General features: G+C 35.7%; 5 protein-coding genes across 6 annotated transcripts; 2 read left to right on the top strand and 3 right to left on the bottom strand.

Moving 5' to 3' along the window:
- Positions 1-325: 325 nt before the first annotated feature.
- LOC121246420 (actin) lies at positions 326-21,143 on the bottom strand. Of its 2 annotated transcripts, XM_041144575.1 has the most exons (6): positions 21,107-21,143; positions 3,257-3,305; positions 2,063-2,132; positions 1,483-1,876; positions 756-1,369; positions 326-648 (listed from the first exon to the last, which is right to left on the bottom strand). In XM_041144575.1, the coding sequence occupies exons 3-6, from the start codon at positions 2,120-2,122 to the stop codon at positions 583-585; spliced, it is 1,134 nt and encodes a 377-aa protein (XP_041000509.1). In that variant the 5' UTR covers positions 2,123-2,132; positions 3,257-3,305; positions 21,107-21,143; the 3' UTR covers positions 326-582. The 2 variants fall into 2 exon arrangements, with proteins under 2 accessions (XP_041000509.1, XP_041000510.1); XM_041144576.1 differs by lacking the exons at positions 3,257-3,305; positions 21,107-21,143 and adding an exon at positions 2,814-2,834.
- Positions 3,891-6,397, bottom strand: LOC121246438 (very-long-chain enoyl-CoA reductase-like). The gene is made up of 4 exons (XM_041144598.1): positions 6,166-6,397; positions 5,914-5,953; positions 4,770-5,524; positions 3,891-4,208 (listed from the first exon to the last, which is right to left on the bottom strand). Exons 1-4 carry the CDS (start codon positions 6,232-6,234, stop codon positions 4,140-4,142), a joined length of 933 nt encoding a protein of 310 aa, XP_041000532.1. The 5' UTR covers positions 6,235-6,397; the 3' UTR covers positions 3,891-4,139.
- LOC121246387 (heat shock cognate 70 kDa protein-like) lies at positions 8,469-11,124 on the top strand. The gene is made up of 2 exons (XM_041144529.1): positions 8,469-8,832; positions 9,348-11,124. The coding sequence occupies exons 1-2, from the start codon at positions 8,619-8,621 to the stop codon at positions 10,988-10,990; spliced, it is 1,857 nt and encodes a 618-aa protein (XP_041000463.1). The 5' UTR covers positions 8,469-8,618; the 3' UTR covers positions 10,991-11,124.
- On the top strand, positions 16,951-19,974 carry LOC121246388 (heat shock cognate 70 kDa protein-like). Its single transcript, XM_041144530.1, has 2 exons — positions 16,951-17,372; positions 18,081-19,974. The coding sequence occupies exons 1-2, from the start codon at positions 17,159-17,161 to the stop codon at positions 19,706-19,708; spliced, it is 1,842 nt and encodes a 613-aa protein (XP_041000464.1). The 5' UTR covers positions 16,951-17,158; the 3' UTR covers positions 19,709-19,974.
- Positions 20,063-22,013, bottom strand: LOC121246462 (CASP-like protein 4D1). Its single transcript, XM_041144636.1, has 3 exons — positions 21,786-22,013; positions 20,938-21,073; positions 20,063-20,587 (listed from the first exon to the last, which is right to left on the bottom strand). Exons 1-3 carry the CDS (start codon positions 21,959-21,961, stop codon positions 20,381-20,383), a joined length of 519 nt encoding a protein of 172 aa, XP_041000570.1. The 5' UTR covers positions 21,962-22,013; the 3' UTR covers positions 20,063-20,380.
- Positions 22,014-23,045: the final 1,032 nt, after the last annotated feature.

The raw sequence follows: 23,045 nt of genomic DNA, 5'->3' as shown, positions 1-23,045 counted from the left end.
CTTTGCTTTAACGTAAGCTAGCCGATTTTTCCTGTTGTGTTTATTTAAACCATGTAACAATGTTGGAATATACAATTTTATTTATATTCGAATAGTTTGGGTATGTGTTTGGGATTTTATAAAATTATTGATATCAATTGAAATCATTTTTTAAAGATTGCTTTTATGAGGGATTGAAAGAGTAGTCGTATCTATTGTAAATATTAAAGGAATAAAATTGTTGGTTTTTCAAAATTGTTATGAAATCGAGATAAAGATGTTTTGGTGATCGAGATTGTTAGATCAATAATCAAATATTTGAAGAAAACTACGAAAATATATAATATTTCAGCAAGAGGACCCTGAATAGCATTAATAATATTGAATGGAAGAATAAAAAAATTGCTCAAAATATAATATTGGAAGAAATGGACCATTATTTTAAATCAAATAAACTCTACGCCTTCCTTGAAAGCGAGCACTCCAAGTCCAAGATGGGAAATTGCATTAAGAGATGGCAAGCTAGAACGAAAGGATTGCAACAACTTCCTTCTGAGACAAAGTCAGGAGCTTTATTTCTTCAAAGATTCTATTCTCGGACATTTAGAAGCATTTCCTATGCACAATTGATGGCCCGGACTCATCATACTCTGCCTTCGCTATCCACATCTGCATTCAAGAAACAAGCAAAATCCTCCCATCCATAATGACCCAAAAAACAAAAAAAAAAAAGAGGAAAAATAAAATTCGAATGTAATGCAAGCATGAAAGCATACCTGCTGGAAGGTGCTAAGTGATGCCAAAATGGATCCTCCAATCCAGACACTGTACTTCCTCTCCGGTGGAGCCACCACCTTGATTTTCATACTGCTTGGAGCTAGTGCGGATATTTCCTTGCTCATTCTATCAGCAATGCCTGGGAACATGGTTGTACCACCTGAGAGGACAATATTACCATACAGGTCCTTCCTGATATCGACATCGCACTTCATGATGGAGTTATATGTGGTCTCGTGAATGCCTGCTGCTTCCATTCCAATCAAGGATGGTTGGAAAAGAACCTCGGGGCATCGGAAACGCTCAGCCCCAATAGTGATGACCTGCCCATCTGGCAACTCATAGCTTTTCTCAACCGAAGAGCCGGTCTTGGACGTCTCTAGCTCCTGCTCGTAATCAAGAGCAATATAAGCAAGCTTTTCCTTCACGTCCCTCACAATTTCGCGCTCGGCCGTGGTGGTGAAAGAATATCCACGCTCAGTGAGAATTTTCATTAAATAATCTGTGAGGTCACGACCAGCCAGGTCAAGACGAAGGATGGCATGTGGGAGGGCATACCCCTCGTATATGGGGACTGTATGGCTAACACCATCACCAGAGTCCAGCACAATACCTGAGGCAAAAATCCATCAAAAAAGAAGGGAAGAGAGATGGTTCATAGTAAATACCAATGAGGACTCCACTTGGAACCCTAGCTAACTAAATGGTTTTAATTAGACTGCTTACCAGTTGTGCGACCACTTGCATACAGGGAAAGAACAGCTTGAATTGCTACATACATAGCAGGAGCGTTAAAGGTCTCAAACATGATTTGGGTCATCTTCTCACGATTAGCTTTAGGGTTGAGAGGAGCCTCAGTCAGGAGAACTGGGTGCTCTTCTGGGGCAACACGAAGCTCATTGTAGAAGGTGTGATGCCAAATCTTTTCCATGTCATCCCAGTTGCTCACAATACCGTGCTCAATTGGGTATTTGAGGGTCAAAATACCCCGCTTGGATTGAGCTTCATCACCAACATATGCATCTTTCTGGCCCATCCCAACCATCACACCAGTGTGACGAGGACGGCCTACAATGCTAGGGAACACAGCTCTTGGGGCATCATCTCCAGCAAATCCAGCCTAAAATGTAATATCATGGCCAGTTCTCTAAGATATTACATCTCAAAAGAAAGAAGGGGCAAGGGCACAAAAATTGAGGGGCAAGGGCACAAAAATTGAGGAGTACCTCAACTTAGCAGTCAACAACAGCTTTGCATATTAGAAACCAAAACAACATTCATAACACAGAGGGTACTTAATTAATACCTTAACCATTCCTGTCCCATTGTCGCACACGAGTGGCTGAATGTCCTCTGCATCCGCCATCTTCTACCACCTGCAGGATAAACTATGATCAGTAAGAGAAAAACAAATAGGACAATAAGAACCCTACGATGGAGTTTCCTTTTTTTTTTTTTTTTTTTTCCACCTTATATATTGTACATCTATCAGCTAGATATCATATGGATATAAAAACACTCACCATTGACAATTTGACACCATGCTGGCTCTACAAAACTAGTAATGTAATTTAAGTGAAAAAAAAAGAGAGATAAATAAGGGTGTGAAATGTGTTAATATGGATTGGACATCGTAGTATTAAACAAAGCGGGACATGACACATGGTCCCCACCTCACCAAGATAATCAATCCTTCTCCAAAGCAACAAGAAAATTAACCAAACTCGACACCAACAGCAACAACAAAGACTAAAAGTATAAAACTACTGCACTCCCAACAAATTTTTATAAAAATAAACTTATAAATTAATATATTTAATAATTTCACGTAATATATTAGATCTATTATATAATAAAAATAACTTTATAATATGATGTTACTTACATCAATTCGTAAATTTAATATTATGAAATTCTTTTATAACCAAAGGATTTTTCAAAAAATAAATAAAAAAATAAATTACATAATAAAGATCCATAAATGACACCATTTTTTCGTTTTTCCACTTGATTCATATACAATCATCATTCTCATAAGATGTCTTCTTCCTCCCTACCTCTTTTGAGAGCTTCATTTTCGTCGACTTCAAGAAATTCTCCCTCGAAATTTTCCTTAAAAAACACGAATGTGCCGTGCAACTGTTAAGATCTCATTACCGTGTCATGATTTTCAAGAAACAGATATCAAGAAAAACGTGGTCGTAAACTATTGCACAGCATTGTTTCATTCCTTTTTTTGTTTAGACAAAAAAGAAAATGACGATGGAAGGAGATTTTATTATAGGGAAAAAAAGCGCAAAAACCAAATCGACCAAATGAAATAAAATCAGTAATATACACATGATCTATGGCGCCGATCCCGATACTACTGATCGCTAATAAACAATGAGAGCAAATTGAGAGAGAGAGAGATCGATTGAGCGGAAATTCGAAAATCCAAGAAAGATCTTAAGAAATTATCGAACGCAATCGGTGAAAGGAAAAGATAGGGGAATCTGACCTTTCGGAACTTGACAGAGGACGAAGTCGAGTTAGAGGGAGAGGGAGAGACAGAGAGAGAGAGAGAGAGAGAGAGAGGCACTCATCCTGAAAGAGAGAGGGTGGGCTAAATGGGAAACATAAGAGGTACGGGATGCGAGGTGGATCGTTGGATTTCGGGGGCGGGCACAGTCCGGATTCTCTTGCTTCCGACTTTTATTTTTTTCGTTACAACTAACCATTTCCAGTTTTTTCGTTTTTTGGAAATGATCATACAGCGATAAATGTGTTAGTTTTAAAGAAATATACTTTTATTTTTCCTTTTTACAAAAACAGAGATTACATATCAGCTCGAAGTGCCGATTTAAAAAAAAAAAAAAAAAAAAAAAGAGAAATGACTGGCAAAATTCCTTTCCAAATATGCATAATGCGGCACCTACAAACTTTGGGTTGCAACTTGCATGGCATCCATCCGCTTTTCATCTTCCTCTCCTCACTTTTCTTGGATTTATCAGCCATTAATCGATGCCCAATTCTAAAAGGAAATAATGGTGGAATAGGGTGGACCAAGTTCGAGTACCTATCCCAATTCATTCTTTTAAGCTATGATTTCCAATGTTTATTTTACAAACCAGGTCTCGTAAAAAAAAACTGATGAGAATGTAAATAGCCAATCCGATAAAAAAAATTTTAACTACAAGTATTCCAAATGCCAAGGAAAACTAAGAGCAAACAGGGAGGGAACAAGAGAGAAAAAGATCCTCAGGACTTCAGGTTATTCGAATGGGACGTGGACCACGTTGTCTGAATGTAATGCCAAAGTTCATGTCTCAGTCCCACAAGAATGAAACTAATACAATCTTGGTACCAAAGAGAGAAACAAGAGGCAAGATGACCAGTCACTTTTACAGGAATGGGGGTACTATTACCCATCTGCGTGGATACTTGGGTCTTCCGTCCTTGCCATCAAATATCTGCAGGCCACAATGTGTCAATTTCAAAGGTAAGAAGCCATATTGGTAACAAAGAAAAGTTGCGACTGATTCTAATTGAAGTTTCTTATTTGGATTCATGCATTTTGTAGGTAGAAAATATAACAATATATATTCAGAATTGCAAGGACACTAAGAAACAGGTTATTGTCATCCCTGAATCCTGTGAATTGTAGAAGGAATTAGGCTTCTCTCTCTCTCTCTCTCTCTCTCTAAGGAGGCACTATGATTGCCAAAAATGCAGATGAAGATGCAAATCAAATAACAAATTTCAAAACAGCAATAATGAAATAGGATTCAATGAATTCAACGAAGTTTAAGAATAATAAAAGTGTAGTAAACATCCACTCAAAACCAATCCGGTGCCTTCTTAGATATGTTCTTTCTTTTCCTAATCAAGATTGTAATTTACAGTTTACCGATGAAACTCCAAGGTACCTTACCTAAATCAGAAAAGGGACCTGAACTTTTTGTGAGGAATGCAGGCGGTTATAAAAAGAAACGAAGTTAAAAGTTTTACTTATTCAACAAATATAAAGTTACCTTCTTCAAACGCCGGTGCTTTGCAAGGGCCCAATTGGTCATGATAATAGTAGCAACTGCAAGAAAACTATAACCTGCAACTGTCTGTGTTGCAATGTTGAAACCTAACCACTGATAAATCTCTGTTGTGTAATTTGCACATGTTACAATATTGAACAGAAAACCATGTGGAATTTGATACCCTCCATTCCCATCAGGCTTGCGAAGATTCCTCAGCAAGATATGGCAATAGAAGTTCGAGATTTGACAAAGCAATCCAAATCCAAACCCTATCTTCATTTGGAGGTCACTAACAGGGGTGTAAAGTGGGTGGTTCACACAGTAAGCAATATAAGAGCCAAATGACCAATAATATGCACAATTACGAAACACGTTAGACAGTGGTGACGTTGCATGGCTAAACCTATGCACAAAAAATGTTTCCAAAATTCGCTTCAAGTAGTGGAAACACCAGTAGTATAAAGCATATGTCTGAACCGGATGGATGATGCGCTCCCCTTCGTAGCCAAAGTACTGGTAGACAGGAAAGTAGTAAAAGATGGGATAAAGGACCAAAGGACCCAGGTACTCCCAGAAGAAAAGTATACGATAGGAGACTTGTGATCCCAAGTCCTTGAACACTACAGTCAAGTAGTCCAAGTTTCCATCGCAATAGTCCTTGAGACTTTTCTTGTAGTTTAGAACAACAGGCCTTTCCTTTGATCCAGGTTGGATGGGGAGGGTTAATCGCTGTCTCGAAGGGTAGAACTTTCTGGCTGTTGAGGTAAGACAAGAAAAATGAGTTGATGAAATTATCTGACTTGCAAGAGTAAGGCCGATAGCTAACAAGGTCAAGAAGATGAAATACAAAAGAACATGCCTCAATCATAGTGTTAACACTGTAAGTCCAGAAAAGATGACTGAAGCATCGAATCTAGAGCCAATTTTACAGAGAAATCTTAGCGAACCAATGAACTTAAAAGTACAGAGTTCTCGATAGAAAGATTACCTCCCAAATAAAGACAAATAAGATGGACATAAATTGCAATGTAAAAGTATTGAGGTTTTTCTTTTTGGCATGCATAAATGAATACCATGTACAATTAACAGTTTCTATGCAAAATTAGTTGTTCAAGCTAAGAAATGAACCACATCCCGCCCTTACTTCGCCGATGAATCGCCTCCTGTAGATCAGCAACCGTAGCCTGCAAATTAATACAAACACATATAATCACCAAAATTCATCCCCTGGGGCTCCATAAAACTTTATAAAAGTATTAAAAACCCAAGAATTTTCATTTTTAATCATTGAGGGGAAAACAACAAGTCCATAACAGAAGAGGTGTATATCGAGTGAAGAACATATTTTCGCGGGAATTAAGTAGAGTTTAACAATAAGAGAAATATAAGAACGTACGGAATCGCCGAGGTCAATTCCACCCTTGATAACTTCTTTACCACTCCGTGAAACGACAGTGACCTTCATCCTTGAAAACAAGAGAGAGAAGACCACTTCACCCGGTTCACCAAATGCCGAAAGCGACGAAACTTTTGGGATTAGCGAACGATTTTACTCAAAGATCCAGGAGCAGAGAAGCTACGCAAGAATCTGTTGCTTAATCTGATTTTCTAGATTATAAAATTATTCTTATATAATCCCTTTATTAACTGTAACATTACTGCTATCAGTAGATACATTAATGGCGAGTAGTTGGGGGTAGGAGAGCTAACTGCATCGGCTGATTAACCACACCAGCTTAATTCGTATTTCGTACTGGCTCAGCCGGCCTAATTTTTAATGACGAAATTGATACTCTTTAGATGCTATTTTTAGTTTAAAAAAGAACAAAAAAATTCATATAAGAAAAAAACATTAATGTAAGAAAAACAATTATTTCTACAATAACGGAATGCAAATTGAACAAAATACATTAATCTAAGAGGTTAAAATGGATAATCACTGCTACAATTTTTAGGGTGAAGATTCGAAGCTGATATTCTTATTTGAAGATAAGACATTTATACCATATGACGCAAATCTTAAATGCCTTGACGGTGGAGCGTTGATCAAATCTTAAGGTTTCGTTTGGAAATATAATTTATCATTATAATTTTTTTAAATTTTAATATAAAATATAATAAATAATTTAATTTTTTTAAATTTTTAAATAATAATAATAATAATAATAAATAATATTTTATCAAATCAATTCAATATTCAAATGTACGAAGCAGGTTTTGAACTTAAATACCGGATTTCGAGAAAAAGATAGACAAATCAACCCAATCCATGATTATCATTAAAACCTGAAGTATCAGCATTGCGAAAAAGGCCTATTGTTTGTCAAAGAGGCCCATTTTTCATGTACCCTTCAATTACAAAGCCCATTAGCCACAATGTTTTGTTGGATCAAGTTGTATGTTCGACCACAGAATGAATTTTTCGAACCGCACAATGCAGCCACAATGTTCACCCTTTTTCTAGTCAAATATAAATAGGTAATGTACAATCACCGAGAAAAGGTCATCAAAAATTTCTACCCAACGTGTAAAAACTTTGTTTTAAATTATTTAAAATTGTTTCTTAAAAAATAATAAATTAATTAAAAAATTCTTTCTTAATTATTAAATAAAAAAAATACAATTTATAAATTTTGTCGATAGTTTTCGGCGAGAATATCATTTCCTGATATAAATACGTTGGCTGCCTCTTCTTGTAAATTAGAACTGCCTTGTAGTATGAATGATGAGCACCAAATCGAATCAAACTTTACACACGTTTGGCATTTTAAAACTCTCTCCCCCTTATAATGATATGAGAACTGCTATATGGCCGAAAAAACATCTCGAAAAAACATCTTGAATAGGCTATTTTATTTTTTTTCTTTTTTTATGTATTTTTTTAGTCATCATAAACATTTTTTTTAAAAAATAAAAAATTTACAACATCATTAAAAAATACTTTCTTAATCATTAAGTAAAAAAAAAAATCATTCGGAACACAAATTCGGGATAAAAAACATATCTGTAATGATATAAGATTCTGATTTCCTATTCACTTTTAAAATTCAAAAATAATAAATAAAAAGAACTGATATAGATATAAAAAAATATATATAAAATAAATTTATAAATTGATATTTTTTATGAAATTTTTTAAATCTATTTTATAATAAAAATAATTTTATAATATGACGTATTATATTAAATTCTATAAATTTATAAATTTATTTTTATATAATTTATTTGACTAAAATATTTTCCTTAGGATAATAAAAAGCAATAGGTAAAGATAGAGGGAAAATTGCAATTTCCACCGAAAGGCCGTCTACTTCGTGAGCAAGGAAATAAGAGTAACACTCACCCAAAAAATGTCTCGATAGTATATCCGATAAATTTTATTTATTTATTTATTTATTCTTTATTTTTACGTATTTTTTTAATTATCATAAATATTTAAAAAAAATTCATAACATTATTAAAAAAATATTTAAAAAAAAAAATTAATTTCTTCGAGACACACTTTCAAACACTTTTTCGTTAGATTTAGCTAATACATAAAGACCATCTTCAACCTAGAGAAAAAACGCAGTCTGCAGAAAGAAGAGGAGTCTGCAGAAGGAAGGAGAAAAAAACCAGTGCAGCAGTCTGCACAAAGTTTCTGAAAAAAAAAAAAAAAAACTGACGTAGCAGTCCGTGTGGAATCCCTTTCCAAATTAAAAGGCATTAGGGGAATAAAAGCAAAGGTAAAGATGAGAGAAAAAGCAATTTCCTCCAAAGGCCGTCTACTTCGCGAGCAAGAAAACAAATAATACATAAAGACCGTCTTCAACCTTTCATAACTTCGAGATCGTTGATCCGATCGTCAGAATGTCGAGCGAAGGAGAGGGCCTGGCAATAGGGATCGATCTGGGGACGACGTATTCGTGCGTGGGAGTGTGGCAACATAATCGAGTAGAGATAATACCAAATGATCAGGGCAACAGGACGACGCCGTCTTATGTCGCCTTCACTGAAAAAGAGCGCTTGGTAGGTGATGCCGCCAAGAATCAGGTTGCCAGGAATGTATACAACTCCGTCTTTGGTAATATCTCAGTATCCTTTTTGTTTCTCATTCTTCATTCACGTCGTTCTTTCTTCTTTTCAGGAGTTCAAACTTCAACATGTGAAGTTTAAAATTAAAAAAAAAAAAAAAAAAAAAAAAAAAAAAGAATTATAAGTACTCTCTTTCCTTGAACTAGTCTGTCTATATTCTTGGTAGATTATGAAAAAAAAAAAAAAAGTTCTTGGTAGATTATTATAAAGAAAAAAATAATTTAATTGTAGATATAATATATTATATAAAGTTATCTTAATTTATAAGATTGCTTTTATTAAAAAAAAAAAATTGTGGCTTTAATACTGCTCATATTAAAATTAACAGATTTTGTCAACAAAAACTACACGTGCCAATTTTTGTTGCTAACTAAAAAAAAAAAAAAAAAAAAAAAAAAATACATGCCAAGTTGCTAACTAAAAAATTATGATATGTCATGAATGTAGTTGCATCTTCTGCTTTCTTGTCGTCAAAATTTTCATTTTCCAATTATTATCTTACAGACGCAAAGCGATTGATCGGTAGGAGATTCAGTGATCCCTTAGTTCAAAGTGATGCCAAACTTTGGCCATTCAAGGTCATTGAAAGTCCGGATGACAAGCCTATAATCGTGGTCACTTATAAGGGTGAAGAAAAACACTTTTTTGCGGAGGAAATCTCATCTATGGTTCTAAAAAAGATGCGTGAGATCGCCGAGGCATACTTGGGCACGACTGTAAAGAACGCAGTTGTTACTGTCCCCGCCTACTTCAATGACGCACAGCGTAAGGCAACAAATGATGCTGGCGACATCGCATGCCTTAACGTCTTGCGGATAATCAATGAACCCACGGCTGCAGCCATTGCTTACGGTCTTGACAGGGCGGGTGGCATTGATAGGAGAAATGTGTTGATCTTTGATTTGGGGGGTGGTACTGCAGATGTCTCACTGCTTACCATTGAGGATGGTACTTTCAATGTTAAGGCCGTTGCTGGAGATACACACCTTGGAGGTGAGGATTTTGACAGCAGAATGGTAGAACATTGTGTTCAATTGTTTAAAAGGCAAAACAAGGAGGACATCAGTGGGAACGCCCGAGCTCTAAGGAGGTTGAGAACAGCTTGTGAAAGAGCAAAGCGGACTCTTTCTTCTGCAATTGAGACTACCATTGAAGTTGATTCTCTATATAATGGTATTGATTTCTTCTCGACTATTACCCGTGCCAAATTTTCAGAACTTAATATGGATTTCTTCAAAAATTCTATTAAGCTTGTGGATAATTGTTTGACTGATGCTAAGATGGACAAGAGTGCAGTCCACGATGTCGTTCTTATAGGTGGTTCTTCCAGAATCCCCAAAGTGCAGGAAATGTTGCAGGAATTCTTTGATGGAAAGGAGCTTAACAAGAGCATTAACCCAGACGAAGCTGTGGCTCATGGAGCCGCCATCCAAGCTGCGAATTTGACTGGTATGGGTAATGAGAGAGTGAATCAATTTATGCTCTTGGATGTCACCCCTCTGTCTCTAGGAGTGTCTGTCAATGGAGGTGAGATGTCTGTTGTGATTCCAAGGAATACCACCATTCCCACCAAGATGGAGGCCAACTACAGCAACTTCTATGACAACCAAACTAGTGCTTTGTTCTCAATTTACGAGGGGGAAAGAGCGAGAGTTAAGGATAACAACTGGTTGGGAGAATTCCGCCTTGTTGACATTCCTGCCGTACCAAGGGGTGCTGCTAAGCTCAAAGTAAGCTTTGATATAGATGCAAACGGTATCTTGAATGTTTCTGCTGAGGAGGTGACCACTGGGGTGCGTCGCAAGATCATCATCACCAACGAGAAGGCAAGACTATCCAAGGTAGAAATTACTAGGATGATTGTAGACGCTGAGATATACAAGGTTGAAGATGATGAGTGGAGGGAGAGGGCCAACTCTAAGGCAGCTTTGGAGAACTATGCCTACAAAATGAGGAACAACATTAATGATCAGCAAATTGGTGCTAAGGTTTCCCGTACAAAGAAGAAGAAGATCAGAGCTGCTATTAACGAGGTGATTCAGTGGTTAGATGGCATGGCGCTCGCAGGGGCTGATGAGTTTGAGGAAAAGCTCATAGGCCTTAAGTTAATATGCAAACCCATCATTGCAAATATGTCTGATTCTTAACAACAATAAGCAGTTGAGTTGCCCCTTTTATCACTAAAATTGAACTGACGAATGCTCAGATCATGTTACCAGTGCGAGTAGCTTGACTTCCCAGGCCAGTTGTCCAAAATATTTGAAAGTCTAGAATTTCTAAAGATACTATGTTTATATTTCTATAGATACTGTATTTATATTTTGGCTTCCAAGATCAGGGCCGATATGTTTTGTGGACAACGGGTGCGCTAGCGAGCAGCTAGAGACCACTACAACCGCGAACGACCATGCAGGGGATGGAGTCCCCGTGGCAGTGGGTTATCGCCCCTTTACAGCTTCTGAATCAGAGATTCATATGCTAAAATATCACACGTGAACAAAAACAAAAGAAAAAAAGGTTCTTTCTGCTCACTGGGCTTTTGAAACTTTCCTTGCCCATGTGTGTAGTCTCTTCTGTTGTAAGTTGTGCCCGATAAAAATTTGCTTTTACAGGTCTAGAAAGTACAATTATTATGGCCCAAAACAGGAATCATTGTATAATTGCCGAGACAAAAGGGTTCAATTGGAAAGCCTCTGACATTGACCCATGGCCTTATTATAAGTACGGGGCCTATAACGTAATTGGGTAATGAAAATGTAACTCAAACTATGGGCCTAGATATTGGGAAGGTATTCAAATATCCAGCGAGCCTTTTTTTTTTTAGATAATTAGTAATGGAATAGTTTGTTAATAATAATCAAATATTTTAAATTAATATATTTTATTAGATTTTAAAAAGTGAAAAAAATTGAATAAAAATATTATAAAATTAAAATATTATTAGAATATAATTTTTTAATATAATTTTTGTTTTGGAGTTTGAAAAAATTGTATTATTTTGTATGGTTTATTTGAAAGTTTGGAAAAAATTGTAATGATTAGGTAACGATTAGACGAAAAGGTTAAAAATTTAAAATTAAAAAATATTTGTATTTAAATAATGTTTAAGAAGGAAATTACAAAAAATTTAGAGATAAAATAAGATGACAGGATCTGTGTTCCCAAATAAGAGCTTAATGCCGTGCTTGTATATTAAAGGTTTCAACAGGTTGCTTGTTTCCAAACGATAATATCAGGGTCACCATCAAGAAAGTCACCAATGAAGTTCGTAATGTTAGTCTTCGAAAATAAAAGCAGAACAAAAAAAGGAACTAAAGGAAAATCTCTAAAGCACAAAATTAACGAAAAAAGGTCGGTCATTTGATAGCCCTCCCACGTAGGAATCATGACGACATGATGGCCACTTTCTTGTATATGCGATATTTTCGTAGTAGTTTCGTGTAATGTAATGCCAGCTAAAACAGTGGTTACGAATTAAGCATCGAGACGCTGCCTACATACATGTGATATATGTATTGTCAAACAAGTTACCTGCACGAACGACGTTCCAAGCAGCGCGTGGGAGAAGAAGAAAAAGATAATGTCGATGATAGTGCTGTCATTATTAACAGGAAACCACCACTGAAGTTCGTTTGATTATTAGATAGGATCACCGACCCTAATGTCTTAATAATTAAGCAGAAGAAGATGTGAAAAACATAAAATAAAAAATAATAATCGAGGAGATCAAGACTGCATGGACTACTGGTTCTCAAAAACAAACAAGTCGGTTAAGAGTGCTTTATAAATATAGATGCCCAGCAGCTTGTACATAGATCTCATTGGACACTCTATCCCGCATCATCGATACATTAGCAATATCTCAGAACCAGATCAAGCCCGGCTAGGCCTTTCAAGACAATACATACATACATATATAATCGGCCGGTACATATCTTGCTTCCCATCGAAATCATCCCTGTTTTTTGTTTATTGATCTATGACTTTGTCACATAATTATATTAATGTTGTTTGATGTTCTTTTATTACTTATGCTTGTTTGGTTGTTTTCTCATCACGGCTTACTGCATCACATATATATATATATATAGAGAGAGAGAGAGAGAGAGTTGACAGGTTTGATTTGTTACTACTTTTGTAGATGTTGTTTCAATATCTGTAACCATGGTGTAATCGCCATCAAATTATACAGCTAGCTACCTCACCATGATAATTGGCATTAGCTCCAAAGACATTTCTTTCCCTTATAAGAAGAGAATAAGGTGGAGATCTCCTTGCGGCTAGGACCTTTGTTGCGCTACCTACCTACGTACGTACCGACGTCCCAAGAACAATTAAACGAATTAAAGCAAAGGTTTTTCTTTTGAATTTTATCTGACGTTTCCATTTCTTAATTCTTATACCCAAAATCTCAACGTGGAGCCAATAGCTAGACATTTTTTGTTTTTTTTTTACTACTTAGAATTATTGGAAATATTGGTATTTATTTCTTTTCGTTTTGAGTTTTATATGTTGTATTTGTCGAGAATGTTTATATTGGCACGACTTTTTTTTTTGGGGCGGGCGGTTTACTTTGCTTGCTTTTTATTGGAGGTTGATTTACTTTTCTTTGATTCTATATTACATTATATATCTCGATTCGTGTTATTTCTGTTTGTAAAATAGTGCTTATTATATAAATCATCTAAATTTACATTTTTCATCTAAATTAAAAATATATGAAACTGCTTTGATACTTCATCAACTCTAATGCGAGGAGATAATATTAATTACATTTTTCATGTTAAAAATATATATGCATGTCTTGTTGATATGTTTTTCTTTAGATTTAAGAGTTCTTGACGTTGGCCCTTTGGGAAAGAAATTCTGACCAAAAACTGTTGACATGCAGACCCATAATTATAAAAAATTACAAAGATAAAATATTAATGTGACGACTGACATATATGTATTTATGAACATATGCGTAAAATGAATAGCAACTTTAATGTACAAACGTTGAATGTGAAATCTTCTTAATTCCGGGGCCATCATCAAGTTGGTATATAATATATAAATATATGAAAAGATTCTCGTGATAATTGCATGCATAACAAGCCGGCCTAGATAGCATTTTTTTCCTGCTGCAAAAAACAGATAATTCATGTACTCCATTCATGATCTACAGATAAAGTTTTCGCTGAAATTTTCTCTCGATTGCTTCCTTGGCAATATTAAGCGATCAACATCGACACCTTATTAATTTATACGCAGTCTGTTACATCAGGAACTCGGCACCATATAGATCGAAAGTGGAAACAAGAATCTTTTGAAGCATATATATCTAGATATGAAGTATACCAAGATTAAGCATTGGAGCCACCCACACCATGATTTGATGCTAGTCGATTCCCCCCAAGAACCGTACAAGTGCGATGGGTGCAAAGAATTGAGTTTTAGACAATGCTACCAATGCGAAGACTGCAATTTTCATCTACACGAGGAGTGCGCGATGGCCGACTCATCTGCTTTCCACCCATTATTCAGTAAGTGCGACTTCAGATTTTATGAAAACGCGCCAGGAAATAGGGCTAGATACTGTGATGCTTGTGGGAAGGATGTGCTAGGGTTTGTTTACCAATGTTTGCATAAGGAAGCGTATGACCTACACCCATGTTGCATGAAGCTTCAACGTACCTTGATTGGTGATGGGGTGAAACTGCACCTCAGTGACATGGTCTCCTCAAAATGCCAGAAATGTGAAAGTAAGGAAATTTCTAAAGGATTCAGGGGCTGGTCCTATGAATCTACCTGTGGCAAATATTGCTATCATGTAGCATGTGTGAAGGACTTGGTAATTGAGAATTGGAGGAAGGGTTATTTTGATGGACATAATGATGTGAATGATCAGATATTGAGTTACATGGCGATTCAAATTAAAGTTCCGAACAAGGACATAGTACAACAAAGTGAAGGATGCTCGTACAGATCAAAGAAGGCTAGCAAATATTGGAAGAGAGTGAAATTGGCTCTCAAGCTCATTACAATTTTTTTAAATTTTTATATAAAATATAATAAATAATTTAATTTTTTCAAATTATAAAATAATAATAATATTAAAAAATAATATTCTAATAATATTTTATTTAACTTTCAACTTTTATCTTAATTCATCTCATTTTAACTCACTTCAAGATAGAATGGAAATTTAACATAGATAATAATTGGTTATGGATCGCTTCAAAAAAGGTGTCCAAACAGAGTGAATTTTTTTAGTCATTAGTCTTGATGGTCTTGAATCTACTACTTCTACCTACGTGTTCAATGTTACGAGCTCTAGAAATGGAACGTGTGACCGGCGGATCAAGAGGAAAAGACGTCAGATCAATCCGGCGTGCTCTACCTATTATGGATGAATTTTGATAAAAGACGTGGGTTGTTTAATGAGGATCCCACCCTGCAAACAGTTGTTTGAATATTTTTCTGATACCATTCAAAATAATTCTTCCCAAACTTATAATAAGCAGTAAACTTACAAGGAATGAATTTACATTGAATTATTCGGACGTACGAAAACGACGCCAACTTAACAAAATTAAACTGATTGATTACATAACAAAATAAGGCAAGTCAATGCCTTAATTCTCTTATTCGAAAAGCAGTAAATATCTTTTGGCGCTAAACTCCCGTATCATTCAACTATTATGTCTTCATTTGACAGCTTAATAATCCCTTTGTTGACTGATTTTTTGAAGACTGGGAAAGGAAGTAGCATCCGTGAAGCGAGAATTAGATGAAGCTTTTCAACATAGAGTAGCTAGTGAAGAAAGGTCAGTGCAATTGGACGAGACACTCGGGGAATCTATGCTAGAGACAGACAACAATAAGTTAATTAAAATTTAAATTATTAATTAACATATAGTTAATATAATTCTAAAATATAAAAAAATACTATTATTAAAAAAAATATTATATTATTATTATGACTTATAGTTACCTATTCCAACGTTGAGTTTTACTTGACTCAACATTAGTTTAAAGAGGAAGTAGAAAGATGCTTTTCAAAAATGAGAAGTAAACTAATGTTCGAAAAACATGGAACTTTTTCTTTAGTGGTACGTAAAAGAGTGTTTCACATCGTTTTGTTTCTTCATTTTAATAGTTGATGTATTTTTTTTTACTTAATAATTAAGAAAGTAATTATTGATATATTGATTGTTTTTAAATAATTAAAAATGTTTAAAAAATATAAAAAATGAAAAGTAAAATTTGAGCGTAAGGGCACAACATGCCCAGCGGTTACCGTTGGACAGCACTGATCAGCAGTACCCTTCTTCCTTTACATAACATTGGCAGTTTCTGTAAGAAATTAACACCTTTACAAAATAAGGAAATTATGTGTCTTCCTCAAATCGACAATAAAATCAGTACCATGAGTGGAAGGTAACACTCTCCAGTTTGGGTATGATATTTTTAGAATATTTTATTATTATTTTTTATCTACATTTTATTATTATTTAATATTTTATTATTATTTTTTTAATATTATTTACAGAATATCTGGTTACCCAAACTCAAACTACCTCAATGACAAAGCAAAATTAGTCGTTCAAGCTAAAAGGCTTGCATAAAAAGTCTAACAAGAAGTGAACCACATCGCCGCTAGTTCGCCGATGAATCTCCTCCTGCAGATCTGCAACTGTAGCCTGCAAATTAATACAAACACATATAATCACCAAAATTCATCCCCTGGGGCTCCTTAAAGATACATTCAAACTTTATAAAAATATTAAAAACCCAAGAATTTTCATTTTTAATCATTGAGGGGAAAACGACAAATCTACTGTCTTCTATATTTCGAGCCATAAGTCCATAACAGAAAAGGAATTTCTTTTTGTGCTACAGGTATTTTTTTCTTTTTATTTAACGATTAAGAAAATATTTATTGTGATTTTTTTTTAAATATTTAAAGGAGAGAATTTGTCGGATACACCCTCGGCGGGCTACAACTCAAGAGAAAAAGATAAGAATCTTTTTCAAATAATCGTGGGACACGTTTGGCATTTTAAAATTATTCGAAATTTTAGTAGTGTAATCAACATTCAAAAGTCTCCCCAAATAATGATACAGCATTAAAGACCGTCTTCAACCTTTCATTACTTTGAGAAAGGGGGGAATAAAAGCAAGAGGTAAGGGGGGGGGGGGGGGGGGGGGGTGTGGGGAATATAAAGCAATTTCTTCTAAAGGTCGTCTACTTCGCGAGCAAGAAAACAAATAATACATAAAGACCGTATTCAACATTTCATTACTTCGAGATCGTTGATCCGATCGTCAGAATGTCGAGTGAAGGAGAGGGCCTGGCAATAGGGATCGATCTGGGGACGACGTATTCGTGCGTGGGAGTGTGGCAACATAATCGAGTAGAGATAATAGTAAATGATCAGGGCAACAGGACGACGCCATCTTATGTCGACTTCACTGAAAAAGAGCGCTTGGTAGGTGATGCCGCTAAGAATCAGGTTGCCAGGAACCCCTCGAACTCCGTCTTTGGTAATCTCTCAGTATCTCTTCTTCAATCGTGTCGTTCTTTCTTCTTTTCAGGAGTTCAACATGTGAAGTTTAAAATAAAAAATTATGAGTACTCTTTTACTTGAACTAGTCTATATTCATGGTAGATTATTGAAAAGAAAAAAAGAAAAAAGGCTATTTGGAAAATTGATCATGGCAGCTTAACTCCATTCCAAGTTCTCCACGAATGTTAAAGGTCTCTTGTGAACTCAGTAATTGTAGTTATTAGTTTATTCATCTTCATATTAATTAAGTTTTGGATCTTAAAATACCGGTATTAATAAGTTCAAATAAATGTTTTAGTTACAAAATAATTTTATAAAATTAAACTGATTTGGTTTAATGTTGTAAAATATTGATTATAAATTAAATTTTTTTTATTGTAAAATAGGTATAATGAATTATATGAAATCATCTCAATTTGTGATTTTATTTTCATACAATATTTTTGTGGCTGTAACACTACTTGTATAAAAATCAATGAATTTTTTTGACAGAAACTGCATGTGTCAATTGAAAATTTTATCTCTTTTGTATTTATCAGATGGTTTACTAACTACACACTAAAAAAATAAAATCATTGTCAAACCTCATATTGTCTAATGCCACGATAACATTTACCAATTTAGGAAAAAAAATCATGTCAACTAAAAAATTATGATATCTAATAAATGTTGCATCTTCTTACAGACGCAAAGCGATTGATCGGTAGGAGATTCAGTGATCCCTTAGTTCAAAGTGATGCCAAACTTTGGCCATTCAAGGTCATTGAAAGTCCGGATGACAAGCCTATAATCGTGGTCACTTATAAGGGTGAAGAACAACACTTTTCTGCGGAGGAAATCTCATCTATGGTTCTAAAAAAGATGCGTGAGATCGCTGAGGCATACTTGGGCACGACTGTAAAGAACGCAGTTGTTACTGTCCCCGCCTACTTCAATGACGCACAGCGTAAGGCAACAAATGTTGCTGGTGGCATCGCGGGCCTTAATGTCTTGCGGATAATCAATGAACCCACGGCTGCAGCCATTGCTTACGGTCTTGACAGGGCGGGTGGCAGTGGTAAGAGAAATGTGTTGATCTTTGATTTGGGGGGTGGTACTGCAGATGTCTCACTGCTTACCATTGAGGAGCGTACTTTAATTGTTAAGGCCGTTGCTGGAGATACACACCTTGGAGGTGAGGATTTTGACAGCAGAATGGTAGAACATTGTGTTCAATTGTTTAAAAGGCAAAACAAGGAAGACATCAGTGGAAACGCCCGAGCTCTAAGGAGGTTGAGAACAGCTTGTGAGAGAGCAAAGAGGATTCTTTCTTCTGCAATTGAGACTACCATTGAAGTTGATTCTTTGTATAATGGTATCGATTTCTTCTCAACTATAACCCGTGCCAAATTTTCAGAACTCAATATGGATTTCTTCAAGAATTCTATTGAACTTGTGGACAAGTGTTTGGCTGATGCTAAGATGGACAAGAGTGTAGTTCATGATGTCGTTCTTGTAGGTGGTTCTTCCAGAATCCCCAAAGTGCAAGAAATGTTGCAGGAGTTCTTTGATGGGAAGGAGCTTAACAAGGGCATTAACCAAGATGAAGCAGTGGCGTATGGAGCTACTGTTCTAGCTGCACATTTGAGTGGGATTGGAAATACGAATGTTCAAGATATTTTGCTCTTGGATGTCACCCCTCTGTCTCTAGGAGTGTTGGTTGGTCGTGAAGGTAAGATGTCTGTTGTGATTCCAAGGAATACCACCATTCCCATCAAGATGGAACATAATTACACCACCGACAACAATCAAACTTCTGTTCGACTCCGTGTTTACGAGGGTGAAAGAGCTAGAGCTGCGGATAACAATTACTTGGGACAATTAATTCTTTCTGGCATTCCTGCATTACCTAGAGGAGTTGCTAAACTCAAAATATGCTTTGAAATTGATGCTAATGGTATCTTGAATGTTTCTGCTATGGAAAAGAGCACTGGCGCCAGTTGTAGGACCACTATCACCAATGACAAGGCGAGACTCTCCACCGAAGAGATTAATAGGATGGTGGAGAATGCAAAGAAATACAAGGTTGAAGATGATGAGTACAGGAAGAAGGTTAATGCAAGGGTAGCCTTGGAGAAATATGTCTACGACATGCGTAACACTATCAATTCTAAAGAGATTGGTGCCAAGCTTTCCCGCAGAAGTAAGAAGAGGGTTAAATCTAGTATCGACGAGGTCATTAAGTGGCTAGATGAAACCCACCTTGCAGAGGTAGAAGATTATGAGGAAAAGCGTGTAGGGCTTGAGTCGATCTACAAGGAAGAAAAGGCATGACTATATTACGAATATTATGGATGCCACTGATGAATCCGCTGCTGCACAGACCAACATCACAAGTCATGCAGTTCCACCAAAGTCAAGGACTCTAAGTTGGAACCATATATTGCCAAGGAATATATTGCTTGATTCTTTCTGTGTATATTTATTTTCTATGTAAATGACTATCCTTTCTGGTACAAGTACTTACTCTATTAATGCATGCCAAAAATGCGTTCAAGGTTTTGTTTACCATTACAAAGAGTACGACGTGGATTTGCACCCTTGTTGTCGCGATCTGAAGAATGAGCTAGACATTGATGGTGTAAAGTTTCATCTTCGTGGGACTGTCCTATCAGAGTGCATGTGGTGCCCCAGGACAAGTATCCCATATAGTCCGTCAAGGATTAAAGGGCGGTCGTACATTTCAGAGTGTTTAATTATAATTTTCACGCCTCTTGCACAGTGGAGATGGTGATTGGTGAATTTAAGGATCTTATTAAATATGATGAATATTTGCCTGTCAATAACTTAGAGGAACAACATGGGGTGCGAACTTGATCGTCAAAAGCAAATTACAAATATGCATATGCTTCGAAACTAAGGAGACGTACAGAGAGATAGAGAGAATTACAAATAATCGAAATCAAACAAGCAGCTGTGGGAGTATTATTTTCTTTTCCACAACAATCAAAATTTCTTGGGAAGTGCATAGGAAGAGAGAACCGAACATATAGCCGTGCACACAAAGGCAAGAAAAAGGAGGCTGGCTGATGCACTTGCCATTTGGTAAAATTTGTCACCAAAATCTAAACCAGCTATTTCAAACTCTCTTTTCAAATCCGTCGTTACTCCGAATCCTGCAGCTGCACCTGTGGCTAATACGTACGATACAACCTATGATAAAAAGGAAAAAAAAAAAAGAATTTAATTATGTGGATTTAATTCACACAAAGGACCAAACTTGGGCTCCAATCCCAACCGGCTCACAAATAAAAGAGAAATAATATTTACAGTCGTCGAATACGTAAACGTCGTATAATTATTTTTTAAAAAAGTGAGTAAATATAAAATTTACGTGAAAAAATTTAATTTTTAATAGTAGACCTCACTCTTTTTTAAAAGGATTGTAATACTTACGCACTCCATAATTGTATCTAACATTACTCATATATTATTACAACCATACACAAAAATTATAATAATAATAAAAGAAATCATTTATTAATATAATGATAATTACATACCTTATCACCATAGAAGTCGAGTAAAACGCCACAATCCCCGCCAAGACAACCGTTTGCCATTAGAAGGCGGAAAACTGAGAATGCAAGTTGCATGAGGGAATATGCAAATCCAATGACAATCGCAGCAAGCATGTACCTGCAATTTATAAAAAGGTTTCATGCGAAATAAGGAGAGAGAGAGAGAGAGAGAGAGAGAGAGAGAGAGAGAGAGAGAGAGAATTGTGGGCCTAGTTCAATTTTCACTCGTCTAAACCTTAGCCTACGTGTGCGTTGAATTCCGACGAAAGCAATTAAAACGGGGGTGGTGCTACTTCCACTGAGAGCTCCCTCAAGTTGTTTTCTAGTTTTTTTTTTTACTTTTTTTTACACGTCCTTTTTAACACTTTCAAATATTTTTAAAAAAATAAAAAAAAAAAATCACAATATTATTACAAATATTTGCTTAATTATTAAGTAAAAAAATAAAAATAAAAAATAAAAAGATCCTTAAAAAATAAAAAGATCCCAACAGTAACTTCTAGCAAAAACAACCAGTGGGAAGACTAACATTTTCCTTAAAATGGTGAACGCGCAATGCTCAAAATAGAAATCAGGCATGATTAAGACTTGTCTACATGTACGTGCAATGCTCAAAATAGAAATCAGGCATGATTAAGACTTGTCTACATGTATGTGCAATGGATTTCTTTCTTTAATACCATCAGTTCAGAAGATACTAAAATCATGTCAATAACAACAAAAATTTAACAGAATAATGACATTTGACAAGAGATCATACATGCATATACAAAAGAAGAAGTTAAAGAATAATAGCAATAATAAGAGCAACATTTTCAGGAATTACGTACCTGTAGGCATAAACATCATTGAAGTGTATTTTCAAAGTTCCAACATCCGATTCCATGGTTCCTGAATTGACTGCAAGGACTATGAGTGATATTAACAGGAGAACAAAACTGAATACTCTCAGTATAAGAAGGACAACCCTCGAAGTTGTGGAGGATCCTGGTGCTGCTTCTGCCATCCTCGATCGACCAATTAAAACCAGCTCAAAACTAATGCTCGATCACTGCTGTGGATTGGCACCAATCCATTGGTCTGAATTTATAACCAGTTAGTCGGAGGCTTAGACACCATCGACTCTGGCCTCATTGCCAAGCAAGTTGCCCCAAGTCAACGTGCCTCCTGAGTACCGCACCCACATGGAGGGTTTACTTTGACAATGAGCTAGCACAGCATCGGTGCTGAGATCATTGACCAAGGAATTGCGGGCACGTCTGTATTCCAACTAAGACACAAACAAAATTGTGGGCGTAGCTTGCAGTTATTGTAGACCAACAAATTAAGAAGAGATATCCTCGTTTTCTTTGACATACATTTTGTAATAATTAAGCTAAATATTTCTTTTACCAAGCCCTGCTCGATCGATTATGGTAAAGCTAGTGCCTAGCTCAAAAATCCCAGTCTCCGAAAAAGAGAGATCAGAGAAAAAAAAGAATTCAAAAACAATTTCCTCTCTCTCTCTCTCTCTCTCTCTCTAGTTTCATGAGAGAGAAATTCATCGTTTAATATGTGATCTTAAGCGGATTAAAAAGAAAGCTATATTTTAGGGGATCTTAAAGTTTCTCGTGTTTCCTTCTATGGCAAGTCTTGACTCCGAATCGGTTAATATTAGATGACGCCATGTTTAAGTTGCGTGATGACGCAGGCCTTGTATGATCTCTGATTTTCTATTTATTAAATAAGCAATTTTTTTTCTTTTCAATTCTTTTTTTGCACGTCGTCCAGTTGACAAGAAAGAAATGGAAAATTTTACTCATCATTTCTTTTTTATCATATTATCATTTTATGATGCGGTATTAAATGATAAATTTATAAATAAAATATAATAAATAGTTTTTAATTATTTAATGTCACATCACGAGATGATGATAGAATAATAAAAAAATAGATGATAAATAACATTAGTGGAAAGAAATATGCTAGTTGCATTTTGGCCTTCCGTATTTTGACTATTTCAATCATGCGAGTGTCTCTTCTACTCTCTCTCTCTCTCTCTCTCTCTCTCTCTCTCTCTCTCTCTCTCTCTCTCTCTCTCTCTCCTTTCC

The sequence above is a fragment of the Juglans microcarpa x Juglans regia genome, chromosome 1S (assembly GCF_004785595.1).
Source record: "Juglans microcarpa x Juglans regia isolate MS1-56 chromosome 1S, Jm3101_v1.0, whole genome shotgun sequence".
Lineage (NCBI taxonomy): Eukaryota > Viridiplantae > Streptophyta > Magnoliopsida > Fagales > Juglandaceae > Juglans > Juglans microcarpa x Juglans regia.
The sequence above is the reverse complement of the archived record's forward strand: the minus strand, read 5'-3'. Positions and strand labels throughout refer to the sequence as shown.